This window comes from Contarinia nasturtii, unplaced genomic scaffold (assembly GCF_009176525.2).
Source record: "Contarinia nasturtii isolate CC-2019 unplaced genomic scaffold, AAFC_CNas_1.1 Cnas_scaffold_1029, whole genome shotgun sequence".
NCBI lineage: Eukaryota > Metazoa > Arthropoda > Insecta > Diptera > Cecidomyiidae > Contarinia > Contarinia nasturtii.
The window spans coordinates 325,054-346,894 of record NW_022198375.1 but is presented as its reverse complement, the minus strand read 5'-3'; the positions used below and the strand labels follow the sequence as shown (position 1 = coordinate 346,894).

Here is a 21,841-nt window from a genome sequence, read left to right as displayed (position 1 = left end):
CACCAGAAAAATCGTCCATGTAGAAACTTTCCAAAATCGCTTTTGCAGCTAATGGACATTTTTCTGCTATTTCGTGTGCCAATTGTTTTAACACACGAATCGCCACGAATGGGGACTGAGTCACGCCAAAGGTTACCGTCGTGAGTGCATACTCCCCGATTGTTTCACTCGGGTTGTTTCTCCACAAAATCATTTGATACTTCTGCTGATCATCGGCGATACGAATTTGCTTGTACATTTTTTCTATGTCCGCAACTACCGCAATTTTGTACTTTCTCCAGCGCATCAGCAGGTTAAAAATCTTTGGCTGGGAAATTTTACCTACAGCCACTTGCTCATTAAAAGATTTGCCATTGCTGGTCTTTTGTGACGCATTAAAAACAGTTCGTAATTTTGTGGTTGAACTGTCTTTGAAAACCGCATGATGCGGCAAATAATGTGCATCGACCGGAACAGTCGTCACTCTTTTTAAATGTCCTTGCCTTATGGCATCATCTATTGCTTCATAATATTGTTTTTTCAAATTTGGGTTATTTTTGAAACGTTTTTCCATTTGGAACAACATCGCAAGAGCGGCCTTTCTCGAATTGCCAAGGTCTGGTTCACCCCTGTTCTTAAATGGAATTCGAACAATATATCCCGTTTCATCTCTTTCTGTAGTTTTCACGAAAAACTCCTCACAATATGTTTCTTCTGCGCTCAATTCCTCCACATCTTCCTCGTCATCCAAATCTTCAGACGCGAAAAAATCGGACAATTTTTCATCAATGTTCACATTCGATATCAATGTTGTTAGCGTTGCTGGTGTTTTTTTCAGGTTTTGGGCTCCCATGATAACCCACCCAAATTCTGTGTTTTGAGCTATTGGGGTTCCTTTTGGACCCTTGATTAAACCACACTTCAAAAAGTCCCCATATTCAGCGACTCCCAACAACAAATCAATTGGCCTGTCACTATTAACTGTAGGATCGGCGTATTGTAAATTCTGCAAATGTTCGTATTCGCGTAAATCTCCTTTAAACACCTTCAAATTAGTCACCTTATTAAACACTAGCGCCTCCGTTTCTAGCTCATATGCAGAATCAAATCGCGGTTTAATTCTTAACTTCACTTGTTTACTGGCGATTTTTTTCGTTTCATCAAACCCATCGATTGGTGCATATACACGTTCAAACACCAGCTTAAGTATTTGAGCCGCTTCTTCTCGAATCATCGCGCTTTGTGACCCATTATCAACTACAGCTTTCATAAATAACCATTCACCGAAACCCGATTGAACTTGTACCATTGCTGTACCGAGTAAATTCGCAAATCTTTCCGTCGATATTAACGACTGCACACTTGACACTGTTCCCGCATCTTCATCGTTCACCGTAATCATACTTGTCAATGCTGTTGACGCTAGTGCAGCTTTTGGTTCACTATACATTTTTTGTTTTGTATATCTCGGCTTGAAATCGTCCAAATGTAACAATGTATTGTGCTTTTTTTGGCATTTCGAACATGTATATTTGCTTTTGCATTCCGATACTTCCGTATATTTGCTTCTGCAATTTGTACACAAATGTTTTTCTTTTACAAAATCAATTCGCGGTTGCACTTCTAATTTTTGGAACGCGGCGCACTTTCCCAAATAATGTTCATCATTGCAATAATGACACTTTTTTTCGACGCTTTTTTTCACTGCGATTGATTTCTTTTTTGTCGGAAATTTACCTTCTGCCGATTCCAATGCTAAGAACCGCATTTCTATATACGACAAAAAATCGGACAGTTTTTGCGTTTCACGCACATTTGTAAGCTGACACTCATAATGTTTCACTGTTTTATCGTCCAACTTGCGTAGCATTATATGATTGATCAGTGGATCCCAACTTGCTGTCTCCACTTTCATGTTATTAATTTGCAGCATGCATTCCCAAATGGTGTCATGCAATGCTCTCAATTTTTCACCTGATTCAAATTCAATTTTCGGAAAGTTAATCATCTTGTCTAACAACGCGGCTAAATTCATACGTTTATTATCAAATCGCTTTCGTAGCAACTCATAACACGTCATGTAATTTGATGCATATGGTTTAATGTGACCGATGAGCTGTTCTGCACTACCTTTCACATTGGATTTTAAATATTGAATTTTAATTCCATTATCAAGCGATTTATTTTCGTGCACAATTTTGTCAAACAATGAAATAAATGCAATCCAGTTCGACTTCCCATCAAATTCGGGCAATTTAATTTTCGGCAATTCAACATTCGCTTTCTTTTTTGCGTCGTTTGCAATGTCGTTCAACTTGCCACACACTTGTACGTATTGTTCTTGCACTTGTAAAAAGTCAATGTCTTGTAAATGCACTTTGTTACTCGACACTGCTAATGCTCTAAATGCAATGCGAAACTCGGCCCAAATTTGCTTTAAATTTTCAGTTTGTGCACTTGCAATTCCAGCCGATTCATCACTATTCACTTTTTCAGCTGACTGTAATGACGATTTTAATTCATTATACTGAAACTTTAACGCACTAACTTCCGCCGGTTCATCGTCGATCACTTCAATAAGATCATTGTTTTCGCCTTCAATTTGCTCTTGTTGTAATCTAATGATACTTAGGTCCCATACACCGTCTTCACCGTCTTCACCGTCATTGCTTTCAACCGACACCAATTGTTTAAACTTGCTTAACTGGGTCTGCAACTCGGAACGATGCCTAATGTATTCCGATTTTGCGTTCTCATATGATTTCGATACAAAATAAGGCTGGTTTTCACACTCGGCAGTATCCGCTTTTTCTATTTCGGTGTTAACTTTATCGAAGTCTATCCACCATTTTTCCAAAATATCCAACTTTTTCTGAAAATATTCCGGAACCGCTTTGCGCACTTTTGGATCTTTATTGTAATTTTCCAAAATAAGCGCGAATTGCTTGAGGCTTCGTTTCTGCTTTTGTAATAAACTTTGCACTTCAGCCATTTCAACTCAATTCACGACTGATTCGAAGGACCAAATGAATAATATATTTAATTTACCTATTATCCAATGAGCTGTGGATTAATAATAATATAAAAACACAACAGGTTTGGGTTACTTTGTAATTGCAACTGTTTTAATAAGAATGAATTGTTTGTCAAATCGGTCATTATGCTGATGCATGAATTATAATGTTTGAATGAATGAATTAATTGTTTGTATGTATTGAATTGTATGATATATATTATATTGTATGCATTCTTTTGTGTACGGTTCGTTACACAGAGTGCATAACTCATTTTGAGGGGTAAAGCCTCTACTAACACCGTAAGTGCGAGCAAGCGTACTCGAATACTTGTTTTTGTTTACTGACTGTCGACAAGATACACACGCAACGATGTTGACTATAGTGCATATACTGTATATCGTATAGTGTACACTACACTCGACACTGTTGTGTATCATGCGCAGTATAGCTTGACAGACAACATAAGACATGTGCACAAAGGAACACTGAGATATCATATATGATAAAATAAATTGAGTGCATAAAATATTTTATAAAATTATAAATCTAAATTTCACAAATTTCTTCACCAAAAATTCGGTGCATTTTGACAATCAACCAATACAACATTTTCGACATATCGAAACAACAAATATCATATTTGATATTTTCTATAATTCTTTGAAAACCATTGAAATCAAAAGAAGCACTAGAATCACATCTCTTAACTCGAATCAAATTGAAATGCTTAAATTAACTACTTTAAAAATATTTCAATATTTTTCATTTTTCTTCTAATAAAATGCAAGCGTGTTTGTCTATTCATAAGCGCCATCTATTGCGAATTTGTACCATTTTTTGTTATGAGGGACTGGCGCTGATGTCAAGGTTTTTCACGTCGCCCCCATGCGTCGGTATGAACTCCAATACATTTTTTGTTATTAGTGCTGCTTCTTCTTTTTCTCACTATGGGCGCAACCATTTTCAAGCTAAAAGTCAAATGGATGCGTTTAATGAAACGTCAAAATGCGCGTATGGCTAATTTGTTCTAAACGTGTATCTGTAGTTGAGTTTGAAGTTAATGTGTGAATAATCAAATAAATAGTACTTTTTGTATTAAAAATAAAAATAAAAATAAAAGAATAAAATTAGCTGTGTAAAATTTTATCGGCGCCTATACAAGTCGATTCAAAAAAACTGTAAATGGAATACTGCACAATAAGCCAAGAAAACGAATAATTTTATCGGCACAGAATATTTTTGCAGCCGACAGAAATATCTTTTGCCACAATATTACTATTAGTTGCAAACAAATTATTAAACATATTTTTCGACTTTACTTTATTTTATTTTTTCTTACCTAGAATAACTGTGATCCAGAAATATATGATTTCTTTCGTCCTGCATTGTATTCACAAACTTTGTTCACAAGCAAATGTTTTCATTTCAACATTGCGTGTGGTACTATTTAGTACTTTGCATTTTTGATATTCCATTAAACGCACTTATTTAAAAATGAATATGCCAATATGGCTGCACCCATAGTGTAAATAAGAAGAAGCAGTGTCTATTTAGCAACTGCATACCGGCGCCCCCATGGTATCTTTAAACTGGTCTGACAAAGGACGTTCTCTATATCTGTGGAATAGTGGCAGATTCTAGTGATTCCTTTAACTCTCCGTTGTACACATGTCCGGCGAGTCACATTCGTAACACATGAGTCCTTCCCATCGGAAATACGAGAAAAATCGATTGGCAGTTTTTGATATAATATTCGAATATATTTATGTCATATTTCACCCAAATAATGGGGTCCTTGGAGCTATCAAGGATCATATCTAGCACCATATCAATCTGGGAATTTTTTTTTTGCCCCAAATGTCATATCGTGAACCCCTCTACCACATGCGGCATTTTGAAATAATAAATCTGGCCAATCCGCGGATGTTTACTCATGAGAGAATGCAAATTACATCATTTTTCATATAAAATGTATGTGGGTCTGGCCAGACTCATGTGTTACTAATACGATGTTTACACCAACACATCCTTATAAAAAATCCTTGTGTCCTTTTTCGTCCTGATTAGATTGATAGCCAATTAAATTTTAGGAAGCTACACGGAATTTCAAGTCGCTAGCTTATTTAAAAATATATTTAAATTGCAATTAAAATCAAAAAAGGTCTGGCCAGACCTATGTGTACAACGGAGGGTTAAAAATGTAGTAATTGGTCCTTTCAAAGAAATCATACAGCGCTTTATGAATCTGTTTGGAATTTCATCTGGACCACAGACAAGGTCATGTTCTTCTACAAGCTCCTCAGTTATTCCGATCGTTGAAATTCCCGCACAAATATCTCGTATTTTCTCGATTTCAGTGTGGTAATATCGTAGATCACATTCTAAAGAGCTATATGCAGTGGCAAAGTGTTTAGCAAAAGAACCTGCGAATGTTGATTGTTCACTAGCTTTTATATCCAAATAAGTCATGCATAAATTTATGTCAGTGGCGGTATTCCAGCCAAATAATTCAGATGGTAATTGTTGTTTATCGGAATTTAAAATTAATTAATTAAATTAAAAGAATTTGGACATAAGTTTGTTAATGTAGCTTTACGGAATGCAGAAAATAAAAACGCAGAAACACTAAAATGCAGAAAAATAAACGCAGAAAAAATAATGCAGGAAAAAAAACGCAGAAAGGCTGCATTTTTGGTTTTCTGTGTTTATTTTTATGCGTTTTTGTTTTCTGCATTTTTGATTTCTGAGTTTTACTTTTCCGCACACACCTAGTATGTAAGATAAAGTATTGGAATCGGTCGAAAAATTAACACCCATCAAAAACGTGTTTTCTGGGTGCTTTCGGGGCCAGGGATCACGAATCTAGCGTTTTTCCGATGTCCGAATGTATGTGCGTACCCTCTGCCCTGTATCCTGTACGCTGTACGCAAAAATTTGTTAACACGATAACTTTCAAACCAGAAAAGTAATTCAAAATCTGACTTCATAGGATGATTTATGGTGCCGAGGAATAGAAATCATTAGATTTTGAGCGACTTTGGTTGATAGAGTGACGAGTCATGTCTGGTGTGATGCCCATGGGCATCCATGGGAAAAATTCAATTTTTCCTCCAAAAGTGATATTTAATGTATTCTTAAACCATGGGGCGAATCACGCTAGTAAATACTAGAAAAACTAGTAAATCTAGTGCGAATAATGACGTCACAAATGAAGCCAACTTCACACCAAAGGCCATATAATTTATATGAAAAATTACTGAGAGCCAACTTCACGCACTAGAATTTTCTAGTTTTCTAGTGAAATCTCATTAAAAACTAGATACACTAGAATTTCGTGATTGACCCCATGTCTTAAACACTCAAAAATATGTATTGGGGGGTTTTTGGGTACGAGGAAACCGAATATGATATGTTAGTTTTGCGATACAAATATATTTCGACACACTTTTCATACAAAAATTTCAAAAAATTTGGATTTTTGTATGAAAGCCATGTCTGTATGATATCGTAATGAGCTGAAACTTTGCACAGGCTATTTTTTTCACACAAAAATAACATTTCGAGAGTTTGAATGGATGTCAGTGCATATAAAGGGTACCTCTCGAACAAAATTTTGGATTTTTTGCTCAAAAACGAAAATTTTGTATGGAAGGTACCACTCAATTGTATTGAAATTTCTTCAAACTTTCAGAATGTTAGCTTTTTGTGAAAAAAATACTCTGTGCAAAGTTTCACGTCATTACGATATCATACAGGCATTGAAAAGTCTATCAAAAATTATTTGTATCGCAAAACTTATATCAGATTCACTTTTCTCATGAATTCATTTTTACGGTGAAATATACCTAATAAATGCATGTTGAGGATCACAGTGTGGAAAGACATTTTATTTTTTCTGCATTATTTTTTCTGTGTTTATTGTTCTGTGTTTATTTTTCTGCGTTTTAGTGTTTCTGCGTTTTTATTTTCTATTTTTCGTGAAGGAACCATTTGGTTATTATAGCTTAGTTCCAAAAATTGTAAATACATGTATTTTCTTTATTCACTCTCTCATACAGGAAACGAGACATTACATAAACCCATAAACATTATTTATCGTTTTTACCGCAAAACATTACTTGCCCCAAATAGTCAAACAATTATTGAACAATAAAAATGTTATTTTCAAGTGCTTTACATTTCCTCATAGAGTATGCTCTTGATTTTAACTTTTAGCATTTTTTCAGATGAAATTGTATAATCGGAACTTCGCAGTTGGTGACCGAATAGAATACATGGGGTGGATTAATGAAGGTGTAATTAATAATAACATATCATGGCAAACGTACAAGCCAAGATTCTTGGTACTAAAGGGAACGGAAGTGATGTTTTTTGACTCCCCACCGGTAATCAATATGTATTTATATATGTATATATCAGGTTGGGTCAATTTTTTTGCATCAAAGGCTCATCGTGATTTTTGCCCAAGGAACCATAGATCCAAAATGTATTTCGAGTCTGCCTTTTCTAAACAGTGACCGGTTCGCGCATATTTCTATGTTTGCCTAAATACGCTAGGTAGCATAGATATGCCAAGCATAGCCGCAAACGCAACCGATGCATCGCCGTTCACTCTATATGAACAATGCACATGTTCGTTTATGCAGACGACCGTGCGCATACAATATAGCTCGAATCGAATAGCGACGGGTGCGTTGCGGCTTGCGTCTCCGCTATGCTTAGCATAGCTATCAGGCATAGAAATATGCGCGAACCGGTCACTGTTTCTAAATAGATATTTTCCAAAATATTTAAAAATCGACTTAGATACGTATGCATTAAAAAGGTAAAAAACATTATTTTTTCTCTACATTAGTATATGCGGGAGTTTTTGGGGTCGAGGAATCCATTTTTGACATTTATTTTGCGATAAAGTTAGTTTTGATACGATTTTCATCTATTACCGAAACGTTTGAAACTTCACGCTTTTGTATAGTTTTTGAACTTTCGCATACAATACTCACATAAAATATCGTTTTTGTATATTCTCTTTTGAGCTGTTCATCTTCATTTATGCTTTGAAGAAGATCCGCATAAAAGAGAATATACAAAAACGATATTTTGTATGAAAATCATAAGGACAAATACAATTTATGCGGCACGTAATCTAGTTTTACTTGCATATCTTTTCTGTGTACACTAGGGTGGCCTAAATCTCACTATCTGAACGGATTGTTGTTTCCCGACCGGTTTTGTTAATTTTGGTCCAAAACTAGGTAACTGGCATCATTACATTGTTTAAAGGTTGAAAAAACGACCCGACCCCGACCATATCAAAAATACCTTTTTATGCCCGTTTTTTTACTTTCAAACGAAAAAAAAGTGTATATTGAGGTCAAATACTATGAGACTATGGGGTATTTTGTGAAAATTGGCTCGGAGGGCCTTTTTAATGCAATATCTAAGTCGATTTTTAAATACTTTGGAAAATATCTACATAGAAAAATAGGCAGACTCGAAATTCATTTTAGAGCTATGGTTCCTTGGGTAAATTTTCTTGAAATGATCCATAGAATCAAAATCGCAATGAGCCCTTGTAGGTTTTTTCGGCCCCGTTCAAATTGACTCACCTTATATATATATTTTGACATTTGAATTAGAAATTATAATCTTAAATAATAATAATAACTGCACCGAACAGCGTTCCTTCGATTTGGTGGTTTATTGAAAATAATTTAATTAAATAAATATAATACAATTTGATTTTTATCAAGCATTTTTGAGAGAGAAAATGAAAAATTATTGTTTCTTTCCCTTCATGAAAATAATAATATAAATTTCATAAATCAATTTTCCAACTGCTAAAAATTTCTACAATCCATATTGGATTTGGATTGGATTTGTACGGGGGCATACTAGGTCTTCTTTTCAGTAATATCCATAGTTTCTCGTTGCTCAGGTTAAATTACCTATTGCAAGACGCCCGTTTGAGTTATGATGCTACTAAGTCTAGCCGGCAGTCGCCGGGGTTCCATCTGTTCGGCACAGTCGCCCTTGCTGTTCAGCATGGTCTTCAGCGGCCCTTGCTGTTCGGCAGGGCCCTTCTGTGACCATAGCTGTTCGGCAGGGCCTAGACCATTGCTTCACTTAGGACTCAACTCACTGCAGTTGTTGTGAACACTCATAACTCTACCATACTCCAGATGGCGCTGGGTTCCTCTATTCAATGTAGGAATGCTACCACCACTGATTTACCGGTATAATCACCAGTAGTTCAGCACTACCTTTTTACGGTTGACGTATTGGATATTTCACATATCCAAGACACCAACCTAACGTAAAGGCACTCCATTTTACGTGTGTCTATGCTGAACCCATTATTCGTTGTGCACACACACGGGACCGACGGCTTTAAGTGTCCTCCGAAGCACTCCACAAGTCCGAGACTCGGCCCAAATTTCTCCTCATTAAACCACTGATAATCCCTGAGCGAATCACGGTGGAAAAATACCGGAGAAAATTTGACCGAGAATCGAACTCGTGTCCTCATGCTCACAAACCTGGCACGCTAACCACAACAATTACAATCCATAACAAATATCTTGTATTTATCTGCTTTGCTTTAAATAGTTTTCTGTTCTCAGTTTGACTGTTGATAAATTTACTTCTAAATCAATTAAATTTTTATCACTGTTTGTCATTTTTTTGGTATAAAAATCGTTGAATGATGTAAGCATATAATTTATTGGTTCTATTTTGTGTCATATCAGTTCTCCTAATTGGTAAATCAAAGTACATGTAACAGAAGAAACACACAGTCCATGTCCACGCTAGTGGACATAAACGATTTGAACCGTCAATGTGAACTAGATCAAGTATAGAACTTTACATAGGATCATATACGATGAATATGGATTACAAAGTCTGTTTCAAAATACCGTCACCAATGTCGACACCATTTGACATCAAAATTTCGACAGTATAAATATGTGTTATTGTTGTTGTCGTTTCATTACTGTGTTCAGATCCATACTCAATAATCGGTGATATAAATGTAAATGAAAGGCGTTTTAACGTCCATGCGTCGACAAAATCCCTGTTGTTGAATTTTAACCAAGCCAATCTTGATTTTGCCTTAGCCACAACATGCTCGATGTGTGATTTGAAATTCATCTTCACATCAAGCAATACTCCCAAGTCCTTCATTACTTCAACTCTTTCAATTTGCACGCCATCAACGTTGATATTATATTCATATTTCATTGATCCACGATGATATGATATTATTTTTGTTTTGTTAACGTTTAACTTTAATAAATTTCGCCCATAGTAATTTGCTACACGATCTAAATCCCTTTGAAGATGAATGCAGTCATCTTCTGATGTTATACATTTTGAAATTTTGGTATCATCAGCGAATGAGAGGATGCAAGAATTGGTCGCGACGAAAGGTAGATCTATCACAAACATGATGAACAAAGTTGCGCCAATGTTGTTTTATAACAAAATAAATGTTAGATTCTGTTTTCTCGTACCGAAAAATTAATTATTGATAAGTTTACTTCTAAATCAATTATATTTTCATCACTGTTTGACATTTTTTTGGTATAGAAATCGTTGAATGATGTAAGCATATAATTCAATGGCTCATATTTTGTGTAATCAGTTCTCCTAATTGGTAAATAAGACGCTTCTCTCCAACTGCGCTCATCTTATTCTGGACCAGGTGTGCAAAAAGTCATAAAAAATTTGCTCCTCAAAAATGGCCATTTTTTTATTTTGGAATTTTTTTCGTTTATTTTACTTTCGAAACGGACCCAAATCGACTATTGGCAGACACCATTTCTATCATTTCGGATAAGTTTCAGCATTTTTTGATGCACAGTATTCTTCCGACTGGATCGAATATTGAAAAAGTCCCCAAAATTGGGGGGTAGTTGCCTCCCAGCCGATTTTTTATGGTTGGCTTGAATCGATTTTTTTCTTTTTTGCCCTAAGCTATTGAGAAAGGTCCGTTTCATATCGAAACAACTGTGCTCGTATAACATTTTTATCCATTTTGTGGCATTATCATTTTTGCCCCCCGCGAATTATGTTTTTTTCTCCAACTTTCAAAATTTTCCATCGTTGAAAAAAATATGATGCGCACAAACAAATGAAACACTCTTGACTGATTTTGACAATATTTGAATAGGCCTTTCAAATGACGTATCTGTCATTGATCTACTACAACGCAATCGCAAGTGGTGACATCAATTTTAATTCCCATTTTTAATGCATACACCCAATATGTTCTTTATATATTGACTTAGATGGTCCGTGACGATCGAATCAAGAATTTTTGACACTATACACTGAAGAGCGACACCACGGTAATTTTGAACGTTGTTTCTGTCACCGTTTTTGTAAACCGGTCTGACAAAAGTCGTTCAAAAATAGATTTATCAAGCATTGTTTGGTTTCATTGCAGGGGCCAATCACAGCATTGTTAAGAGAATCTCTTGAAACATACACTGTACCACAGATTTGGAGAACGTCTTTTGTTAGACCGGTTTACAAAAACGGTGACAGAAACAACTATTGGGTGTATCGATTAATTTTTACCGTTTTTTGGGTGAAAATCTATATTTATTTGAATAACAAAATGAATGAGTACATTAACCAATGTATTGCCCATCGTTAGCTATGACTTCCGCCCATCTTCTTGGTAGCTTGTCGATTCCGCGTCGAAATAATTCCTCATCTTTTGAGGCTATCCATTAATCGATCCATTTTCGCACTCCTTCAGGATTTCGAAACGATATCTCGGACAAACCCATTTGCATCGATCGAAACAAGTGGTAGTCAGAAGGAGCAAGGTCTGGAGAGTACGCGGGTTGATCAAGCCGATCCCAATCGAAGTCTTGTACTTTTTTTTTAACGATGTCTGCTCGATGTGGCCAGGCATCATCATCGTGAAACACAACTTTGTCTTGTTTAGACGCTATCCGTGGCCGTTTAATCTTCAATGTATGCTCCATTTTGATTAATTGCATGCGGTAGCGTTGGGATGTAACCGTTTCACCTGGTTTTAGCAGCTCATAATACACGACACCTTTTTGATCCCACCAAATGCACAGCATGACCTTCTTGCAATGAATGTCTCGTTTTGACTGCGATAGTCCTGGTTGGCCTGGATCAACATACGCTCCTTTACGTTTGGGGTTGTCGGAATAGACCCACTTTTCATCGCCCGTGGGGAGTTTATACTCATATTCAATTGATTTCATGTGAAATTAAACGGTCTAGCACCATCTGTGGTTTCTAAAAGTTGGGAAATGTAATGAAGCAGTTGGTAAAATTTAATCAACAAATAGTTTATCTTTTAAAAATATGCATCGTACTACATATGGTGAAAAATCCATGCTCTGAGACAGAAATAGTTATACGAATGGATAATCCACACGATTTTTACAGAGTACCAACCTCCAAACCTTTACTGTCAAAAGTTGGGTTTTCTGATCAATTTTCCATTTTTTTGGATTATCATTTCATTCGATGGAGTCTTTTTCTCGTGTTTTTGAACATAGATTGGTTGACGGGTATCAAATCTAATAAATACAGAGATTTGTGAAATAATTCATCACAGCGGACGGCAGTTCGCGCAAGTGACGAACGCACAACGAAGGCACTAGCACTTCGTGCGCTGCCGAAGATCCGAATGTATGGCGACAGCACAATCGATGCGCATCAAATGATGCAAGCATCATTCAATTGCTCGCATAAATGTATGTCTTTCTGAACGCTTGCTCAAAACTAAACTAACACGTGTTATTCTGCGACGGCGATCGTTTTTTCTCAATTCACCAAACACTTTGGGCAAACAAATGGTGGTGTACCAATCAGAATTTGCCGTCCTACGATCCTCTAGTGGAACGGTTGCTACATGTTAACTTATCGCGAAAAAACAGGCGATCTTTTGCTTCGAAGTGCTTCTTGCTCGAACAACTTTCGTTGGGTTATCTTCACTTTGGAAGACCCATACAGTCACCTGTCACGATTTCATACACTACATTTGATGCACCTCGATTGTATTTGTTGAGCATTTCTTTGCACCAATTCACACGAGCTAATTTTTGGTCATCGGTCAATTTATGTGGGATCCAAATGCCAAATGTTCATGCAAAATCGTGTGTATGCTTTTAACAGAAATGCCCAAAGATGCCTCAATCTCACGGTATGTCACATGACGATCTTCCATTATCATGTTTCTGACAGCATCGATGTTTTGTGGAACAACAACTGATTTTGGACGACCTTCATAGGGCTCGTCTTTGAAAAAAAAAAATAAGTAAATGTTTCGATAATTTTTCAAGTTTGGATTGAATATCATTGATAGCCCTGGCGGGGGAACAATTTGAAACAACGAAATGAAGAAAAGAAATAAAATATTTCCGAGAAAATTTGTCGCAATGCATACGAGTCAATCAAACTAAACCAATAAAAAATTAAAATGGCGGATGGTCCAGTTCACATGCTATTTTACGACTCTCGTATGTTTTGAGTTTTAAGTTTTTTAGTTAAGCTATGTTAAATTAAATAAAAAAAAAAATTGGAATCAAAACTCAAAAATGTAAAAAAAAATTATTTGATACTCTGTGTAATATTTGTCACTTTTGTGTAAAATTTGTCATTTTTGCGTAACATTTGTCACTTTTGTGTGCTTCTTTGTAACATTTGTCATGTAAAAAGTGTCAAAATTGTGTAAAATTTGTCACTTTTGGGTAACATTTGGCATTTATGTGTAACAAAAGTTTTCTCCCTATAAAAGTTCATATTTTAATTGTAGTTCAAATTTTTTTAAATTCGTCAATATGGTGATGTTTTGCATCTTTAATTTGAAAATTACTCTCACAAAATTACTGATTCAAATAAAAAATCTCTGAAGAGGTGAAGAACGAGGAACGAAACCAAAATGTGAAACACAAAATTTCTGATATCAATTTTGTGACGAAAATAAATGATAGATAATGTTTCTGTGTACTGTGAATATACATTTTTATGCAACGTTTTGAATGTATTTTGGATATCGCTCTCAGTTTTGTGTTGACGATTTACGTAAAAAAAATCCTAAATTCATATTGATTTTTGCTTCGTCAAATTATTTTCATACATTTCGTACTATGGGTCTGTACTAAACTCATACCAGAAAACTATTTATGTAATTTCTTTTAATCTTGGTTAGTGTTAAACTACTCTCACTTACAGTCGGCTTTCAACGCGACTCGATTTAAGAAGCGCCATCTCTTTCACGCCAGGTTCTCATATATTTTTTTCTTGCAAATAAAATTGCAAAATTGTATAAATTGAATAAGTTTTGCAATAATAATAGCGAAAATAATTAATATAATTTATAATAAATAAAAAAATTGAAAGAACACACAAATATTTTATATTATATGATACACCAAAATAGCTTCACTTCGTGTTGTTTACGTTGTTTCTTTTTACAGGTATGAATGTTTGACAAATACATATTTTCTCCACGTAACCATCTCTACATGGTCAACAAGGCAAAGTCTACAAGGCTACAAGTAATATAAAATATTTGTGTGTTTTTTTTCATTTTTTTTTATTTATTATAAATTCTATTAATTATTTTCGTTATTATTATTGCAAAACTTATTCAATTTATACGATTTTGCAATTTTATTTGCAAGAAAAAAATATATGAGAACCTGGCGTGACAGAGATGGCGCTTCTTAAATCGAGTCGCGTTCAAATACATTGTCAATATACAACGCAAGTGATATTCGGTGTTAAAAAAGAAGAGATTCTTGAAAAAACCGAAAATATAGTGTCTCTCAAACGGAGCAAACCACATTTTGTGAAAATTTGTCTCTATTCAAATAATCGGACGCCTAGGGCCTGTGAACAATAAGAAAACAACAAATTATTAGAACCTCAATCCACCCTCAAGTTACGCCACTGTCAAAAAATGAAAAATCGACAAAAATATGTTAAATAACAAATAGAACTATACATGGGGTCAATCACGAAATTCTAGTGTATCTAGTTTTTAATAAGATTTCACTAGAAATTTAATTTTTCTAAACTTATGTAAAACTCAAATAATATTTTTTCTTTGCCACTTAATAGCTTAGCGTATCATGTCTTGCAAAGCCAACATGTGCTTATAAGGTGTATCAGACCATGTTTCGAGTGATTAAAGAATCTGAAACTGTCGACGCAAGACAGCATTGTTTTTTGCTACAAAGCTCACCACCTCAAAGCTCACCACGCTACTTGAGCGTGGAGACTCGTCAGGAGCTATTGCGGATAGAAAATAGTTGGAATTCTACAATTATTACGAGTGTTATAAAATTAGGTGTAAGTATATATGCAAAAACATAGATAAAAGTGGTAAAAGTTGTACGTATAGTATTTAAGTAAAGGTCGGTGTTGCAACTTATGGGTGCTGACCACACAGCCGCACAGTTTTTTGATCAGGGGGACTTTGGTCTTGAGGGGGGGGGGTATTTATGTGACTACTTTTAAGAGATTTATGAGTTTATTTGTTGTAATACAACAACAATACTATGTAAAAAAAACTCTGTGCTCCACTTTTATATACCCTGCATACAAGTCGGATTTATATTCTGATCCATTCATATGGACGAAAATCATTTTTTGTTTTTATATTTACAACTAGCATGCCTTCGGCTTGCTTCGCTAGCCTCGGCATACTACCCAAGCACCAAATTTGCTTTGTTCACCAGGGGCATTCGCACCGTGCGTCAGTTACGAACACACGAAACAGAATACGGAGCGAGACATAAAGAAAGTAGTGTATGTGCGTATGCGCTTCATTCCTTTTTCAGCTGTTTGCATGGCAAAGGCTGCTAAAAGGGGGAATAACGAATAAGACGCAAGGTACGAAGCGTATATGCAAATACACTACTTTCTTAGTCTCTAGCTCCGTATTCTGTATTTTCGTGTTTTCGTATCTGAAGCACGGTGCAAATGCCCCGGGCGAACAGTGCAATTTGAGTGCTTGGGTAGTTTCTCCCGATATTTCTATATTTTTCTACATATTGGACGGTTACTCGCTCGCTTCGCTCGTAACCTTAACCTTTAATATTAAAATGGAATTTACATTCGTAAGTCTAATTTTTCCGCACTGTTTCCAAAATTTTTCCTTTGCCGAATGAATTTTCATTCCCCAAAAGATATTGAATATGCACTGGTAGTGCAGTACTAAATCAATAACAGTAAAGTTTTTTGGCCAATTAATAGATTATTGACGTATAAGTATTCAAAATATGTGAAGTGTATGTTATACAGAAAAGATAAAATCACCAGAAATGTACCTGTATGATAACACAATGACATGAAAATTTTTACAGGCTATTTTCTTTCAAAAAAAAAAAAACATTCGAAGCAAAATTTCAATACAAATTGAAGGTACCTTCTATACAACGTATTGTACAAACCCCACTTTTTTGGTGACTTTTTCAAATATTGATTGTTTCCCAAAACTAACGTCAGATTCGGTTTTCTCGTACCAAAAAAACCCCTTCACAAATTTCAAAACTTTGATTTACGTCTCTGGGAAAAGATTTATCTAGTTAAACAAAATTTTCGCATACCATACCCCCTATGGGTACATTATGGATACACCGATGAACAAATATCGCTCAAAAACAATACCAGCCTACTTCTTGCAATCCTAATCACCCTGTGCCAAACAAAATGGTGAAAAAAAATTGCGTACAGTACACTTTCGGGAGGTTGCTGTTGAAATGATTAGTTTTTCATGATCGTTTATTTCGAATTTGGTTTTCAATATTCGAGTCTAATTCAACAGCACCAAAATTGAACGATTTTCAGCGATTTTCGACGCTGGATGACCAATGTTAAAAGCAATGGTTGACAATGATGAACCGTGTTAAAACTGTGGTGGATCCGCCGTAAAAACCATGGTGAATCATGTTTTGACATGTTTTACCATGATGGTCGACCTCAAAATCCATGGTAAATCATGTTTTAACAGTTTTAACCATGATGGCCAACCCCGTAAACCATGTTAAATCATGTTTTGTCACTTTTTACCATTATAGCCGACTCGTGAAGCAAAAATAACGGTAAAAATACGGTTTTTGACCATAATGGCCGTGTTGAACCACGATGGCCGACCATGATAGTGCCTATGTTCACCGCCGGGCCGAGAACTTTCCAACGGTACCACTTTCATCCGGATCGGTTGAGGTGTTTGGACGCCAACCCCGGACATACATACATACATACTTTCTGATTTATAGATATAGATATTTTTTAATTACATTTAAATAAAGATTATGTTCCTTGTATTTTATGCGCAGCGAAAAACATTTGCAGTCTTACACCTAAGTCGAAGCGGTGGTTTAACGTTAGATTGGCAATCGGGATTTTCACTCACTGGTTCTGATTCAACAATCGTATGGAAATATAAATTTTCAGGTATGTTTTGAAATGTTTTTTAATTTTATTTTATTAGTGTAAAAATCTCTTTTTTTGCAATAGCATTACGAGGATCATCAGATGATGGGAAGAGCAAGGTACTAACTATTTAATTTAACTACTCACTTCAAAAATCAAAATCATGCACAGAAATCTAGAAATGAATCACTAAAATTCTGCATCATTAGAGTTTCATTTTTTGCTTTCGTCAAAATGTCGTGTCAAAAATTTGTTATTCATTTAACATGGTTATTGAGGTCGGCCAAATATTACATTAAGTAATACGTTTTTTTTGAACACTTAAACCTTTTACTATAAGTTATAAAGCATATAAAGAAAATATTTTAGTCAAGTTTTTGACCAAGAATGACCCTGCATGTACTTTTATCTCATAAAGTTTCAAAAAGATCAGAATCTACTACGCGAAATTGCACACTTACTCTACTGTCAAATACAATTTGCACAAAAATTTCCATTCGTTATGACGTACAAATTGGATTTTACGAAAAAGTGTCTCAAACGGTTTGAGCGGCCAAGTTCAAAACAAATTCTGCATGTGTCTAAAGATGAACCAATCACTCGTCGAACCAATAATCTTTATATTCATACGTACTAACCAGTAAACATCCCCAGTGGATAGATTTTTTTTTTTCAAATTTCCAATTGGATGTGGTAGAGGGGTCCAAAATAACACGTTTGGCATCAAATTTTTTTCCCCAAATTCATTACCCCCTAGATACGCTCCCTTGAAGTGCCAAAAATCCCCTTTTTTGTTATGTACGCTCATCTATATGTTTTAAACGACGCAAAATATTCCAATAATTTCTTCGGCAAAGTTGTAGCCCTTGAAGAGACAAAAAAAAAATTATTACCAAAGGAAGGGTCAATGACCTCTCCTTGGAGGTAAAATTGACCCCAGAAGTAACCCATTATGGCAATGACCAAAATGGGGTCAAAGACCTTCCAAATCCCAAAATGGACCCCATTTTTGGATTCCTCACGAAAAGTTACTCCTAGAAAACCATACCTCCTGAACCCCCAGAGCACCCCTTGTCTCTTCAAGGGCTTCAACTTTGCCGAAGAAATTATTGGAATATTTTGCGTCGTTTAAAACATATAGCTGAGCGTATAGGGATGTTTACTGGTTAGTATGAATATAAAGATTATAGAAAAAGCTAAAAGTACGGTCGTATTCCCAATTTAAGTGCTTAAACCTTTCAAAACTGTCACTGAGTGCCAAATATCGGGTTGGATTTTTTGGTCACTAGATTTAGACACGATCAGCAAAATAAGTTACGAAAAAATACTGAAGGGTTTCAAAAATTGGCTGTTCACTTCGCCTCATAGCATGTTGCATTGAAAAATTCATCATTTTGGACAATCATTTGAGACGTCGACAAACCGAACTTTGATAAAGGGGTGTTTGTATGGTATAATCTTCTTTAGAGCCATTACTCGAAAAATTAATGATGAAACGTAAGATTAAACCTCCATTACTTGCTTTATTATCAACTAAATATTGTTGAAATCGATGGCATTCTTCGAGATCTATGTGATCAAAGACAAAATTGTGCTTTGCAAGCAGAAAAAACCACAATAATGGCTCACTTTTTAAAATATAGCATTTCCATGCAAAAAGAATCATCTATTTAACTTCACAAAAAGACACCAAATCAATTATTTCTCGTCTGTTTTTGGATGTATGTTATGGGCGAAGGTCCAAAATATCTGGCTAGTAAACCCTGAAACGAGCAACAAACTCTCGGAGACTCGGCATAGAGCACAAAAAGTGAAAAAAAATGAATTGTTTTTCTCAATTCTTATGCAGAACTAAATGGTCTATATCATCTGGTGCGACCGAATGTAAAAATTTGCTATTACTCTCACCCAAATCGTAGTTCAATGCTATCTTGCTCACCCTTACATGTATTTTCTTAATGCATGGCATTGTGTTTACAAACAACATTCTATTGAAACACGATAGATGATGACGTAAATTTTTTTAGAGGAGTGTGATGGCAAAATTCCGTAGGGGGTCCCTGGAAAAATCCATAGGGGGTCCCTGACGAAGTGAACAATTTGTTCAAATGAGGATAAAATCGTTTTTTTTTTTTGCTCTTCACTTTTCTGACGAAAAACCTGAGCAAATCGAAAGAATTTTCTCGGCCCAAAAAAAGTCAAGAGCAAAAAAAAGGTCCTCATTTCCAAAATTGTTGAGGGCTCCTAAAAATATTTTAGAGGGGGTAATCCGAACCCTAGGAACCCTCGTCATCAAAACTGAAAGCGATGACCAAAATACATTCACTCTCAATAATTTTCATTCTCTTTATATCTTACACACAACATTCGCAGCAACATTGTGTGTGTGTATATAAGGTATAGAAAAAACAATAATGAAAAAATGAAATCGGAAAATGTAACAAACGTTCATGCATCACGTTGAAATGTATCTGAAAAAAATGATCGAAAGACAAATTCTATATACATGTATGTTCTATGTTAGACAAAAATCTGTGATGTATTCTTCAGATTTCACTTTTTTGGCATGCATATTTCAAATTTCGTTGCTGTATTTACGCTTTTATTCCCACCAAATCAATTAGTGGGAAGGTTTGAGAGTAAGTTGATAGAAATCGACAAATCGCTTGTCCAGAACATGATTTTGAAGGTTCGACGCATACTGAGAAAAATCGAAGACAATGGTCCGTCCAGTGTAAAGTGAATGTGCTATTCGATAGCTTATGAATAAAGGTTTATACGGTAGCCGGCAAATGTTACACAAAACTAACAAATGTTGCACAAAATTTGCAAATGTTACAAAAAAATGACAAATGCTACACAAAAGTGACAAATTTTACATGACAAATATTACCAAAAGTGATAAATGTTACACAATTCTGACAGTTTTTACATGACAAATGTTACACACGTGTGTGACAAATTTTACACAAAGTATCAAATTAGCAAAATAGATGAAATGGTTGGATTGGTGTGTAAAATGCAAATAACGATTTTTTCAAAACAAAAAACTATTTGAGTTTGAATTCCAATTTTTATTTTAATTTCAATTTGAAGCAACGAAATGAAGGAGAGGAAAAAATAAAGTAAATGTTTCGATAATTTTTCAAGTTTGAATTGAATTTCATTGATAGCCCTGGCGGGGGAACAATTTGAAGCAACGAAATGAAGGAGAGAAAAAAAAATATTTTCTAGAAAATTCGTCGCACTGCATACGAATCAATCGAAATACAATAATAAAAAATTAAAATGGCGGATGCTGTTGTCGCAATTAAAATGGTCCAGTTCACATATTATTTTACTACTCTCGTGTGTTTTGAGTTTAAAGTTTTGAAAGAATCGTTATTTGCATTTTACACACCAACCATTTCATCTATTTTGCTAATTTGATACTTTGTGTAACATTTGTCACTTTTGTGTGAAATTTGACATTTTTGTGTAACATTTGTCACACGCTTGTGTAATATTTGTCACTTTTGTGTAACATTTGTCATGTGAAAAGTGTCAAAATTGTGTAAAAACTGTCAGAATTGTGTAGCCTTTGTCATTTTTGTGTAATATTTGTCACTTTTGTGAAATATTTGTCACACGCGTGTGTAACATTTGTCACACGCGTGTGCAACATTTGTCACACGCGTGTGTAACATTTGTCACACGCGTGTGTAACATTTGTCACACGCGTGTGTAACATTTGTCACTGTTGTGTAACATTTGTTATTTTTGTGTAACAAATTTTTTCTCCCGCCCAATCGGTGCTTCTTGGGTTTCTAAATTTTTGTGGTTTTTTGCCAGCGTATAACAACTTGAAGCAGATCTCACGATGGTCTGAAAAGCTTTCTTCTTTTGATACATGCCGGTCCATCGCAAGATGTGATATTGATTGAGATGCGAGTGTAATGTCCAACACTTCGGCTCTGTTTCTCGTGACAAAAGTAGGCGAAATGCCTTTATTCAGGAGTACCAAATCTGTAGTGGCAATATATTCAAGAAGCTGCTCACCCCTTCGGTTAGTATCAGTACTGCCCCAGACCGTATGGTGAGCGTTTGCATCACCTCCCATTAGCAATGGGAGGTTTGTCAATTTTGGCTAAAAAATATATTAAAATAACCATAGGTGTTAATTTTTCTACTAATTAGTAGAATTTTTATTAGTTTATTAGTTTCATCATTTTTATTATTTTATTACTTAGTAGTTCTTAGTAGCCACTAAGAAGTAATAATTATTATTTTACTAGCTACTAACAACTACTAATTATTAGGTCTTAGTAGATTTTTTATTAGAATGTTAATAGAAATTTTATTAAAACGCCTATTGATTCAATAACGATTGGTATTCGCTTACTATTCAATAGGTATCACATAGCAAGTTT

At 35.2% G+C, this 21,841-nt stretch overlaps 1 protein-coding gene across 1 annotated transcript; it reads left to right on the top strand.

The window, feature by feature from the left end:
- Positions 1–7,198: 7,198 nt before the first annotated feature.
- On the top strand, positions 7,199–21,530 carry LOC116343482 (gamma-1-syntrophin-like). Its single transcript, XM_031771536.1, has 5 exons — positions 7,199–7,381; positions 15,114–15,344; positions 17,336–17,453; positions 17,517–17,551; positions 21,264–21,530. The coding sequence occupies exons 1-5, from the start codon at positions 7,223–7,225 to the stop codon at positions 21,276–21,278; spliced, it is 558 nt and encodes a 185-aa protein (XP_031627396.1). The 5' UTR covers positions 7,199–7,222; the 3' UTR covers positions 21,279–21,530.
- The last annotated feature ends 311 nt before the right edge of the window (positions 21,531–21,841 follow it).